A 545-nucleotide genomic window follows, 5' to 3' on the forward strand; every position below is an offset into this window, starting at 1 on the left:
GGGGCAGCCCGGAGAAGCCTGTACCCATCCTCTCCCTGCCTCTCGATAAGAAGCCGTTTTTCTCCCATGCGACGAGGTTGTCTTCCCAGGAGCAATTCCAGGATGTTTGAGCCCCCACATCAGTGTTTTTTTAATCTCCTGGCAAAACACAGGAGAGCGATGGTGTCCACCAGCGTGCGTAACAGAACCGCTTGTTTCATCCCCTGTGCAGGAGCTACTGAGGCTTTGACTTTTTAAGCACGTTTAGATGAGAATTGATAAAAACGGGCTGTCGATCCGCTTGGTTCCGTTCGCACCCTTCCTCCAAAGCTGTTCGCTCTGCGACGTAATGTTTTCCTCTCTCGAGGGAGTCAGTCTGACAGCTGCCAGAGAGCGGGGACAGCTTGTCTTCTTGGAAGGCCTCAAGTCCTGCCTTGACCTCCTGTTTGGCGAGGAGGAGGAGCAGTCAGGACAGCCCAGTCCTCTCCAGTTCATAAGGTAAACCTGACCAGTCGGTGGTTCCGCTGGAGCGCGGCGGGGCCCCCCCCAGGGCATCTCCCCGCCTC

At 56.1% G+C, this 545-nt stretch overlaps 1 protein-coding gene across 1 annotated transcript in view; it reads left to right on the forward strand.

The window, feature by feature from the left end:
* Positions 1-346: 346 nt before the first annotated feature.
* Positions 347-545, forward strand: part of ELP6 (elongator acetyltransferase complex subunit 6) — a gene marked incomplete at both ends in the record, with an annotated part of 2872 nt that continues 2673 nt past the window's right edge. The window contains one exon of the mRNA XM_010293120.1: positions 347-477. Within this exon, the coding sequence (XP_010291422.1) occupies positions 347-477 (131 nt within the window). The remainder of the gene's footprint in view (positions 478-545) is intronic.

This window comes from Phaethon lepturus, unplaced genomic scaffold (genome assembly GCF_000687285.1).
Source record: "Phaethon lepturus isolate BGI_N335 unplaced genomic scaffold, ASM68728v1 scaffold22848, whole genome shotgun sequence".
NCBI classification, from domain to species: Eukaryota; Metazoa; Chordata; class Aves; order Phaethontiformes; family Phaethontidae; genus Phaethon; species Phaethon lepturus.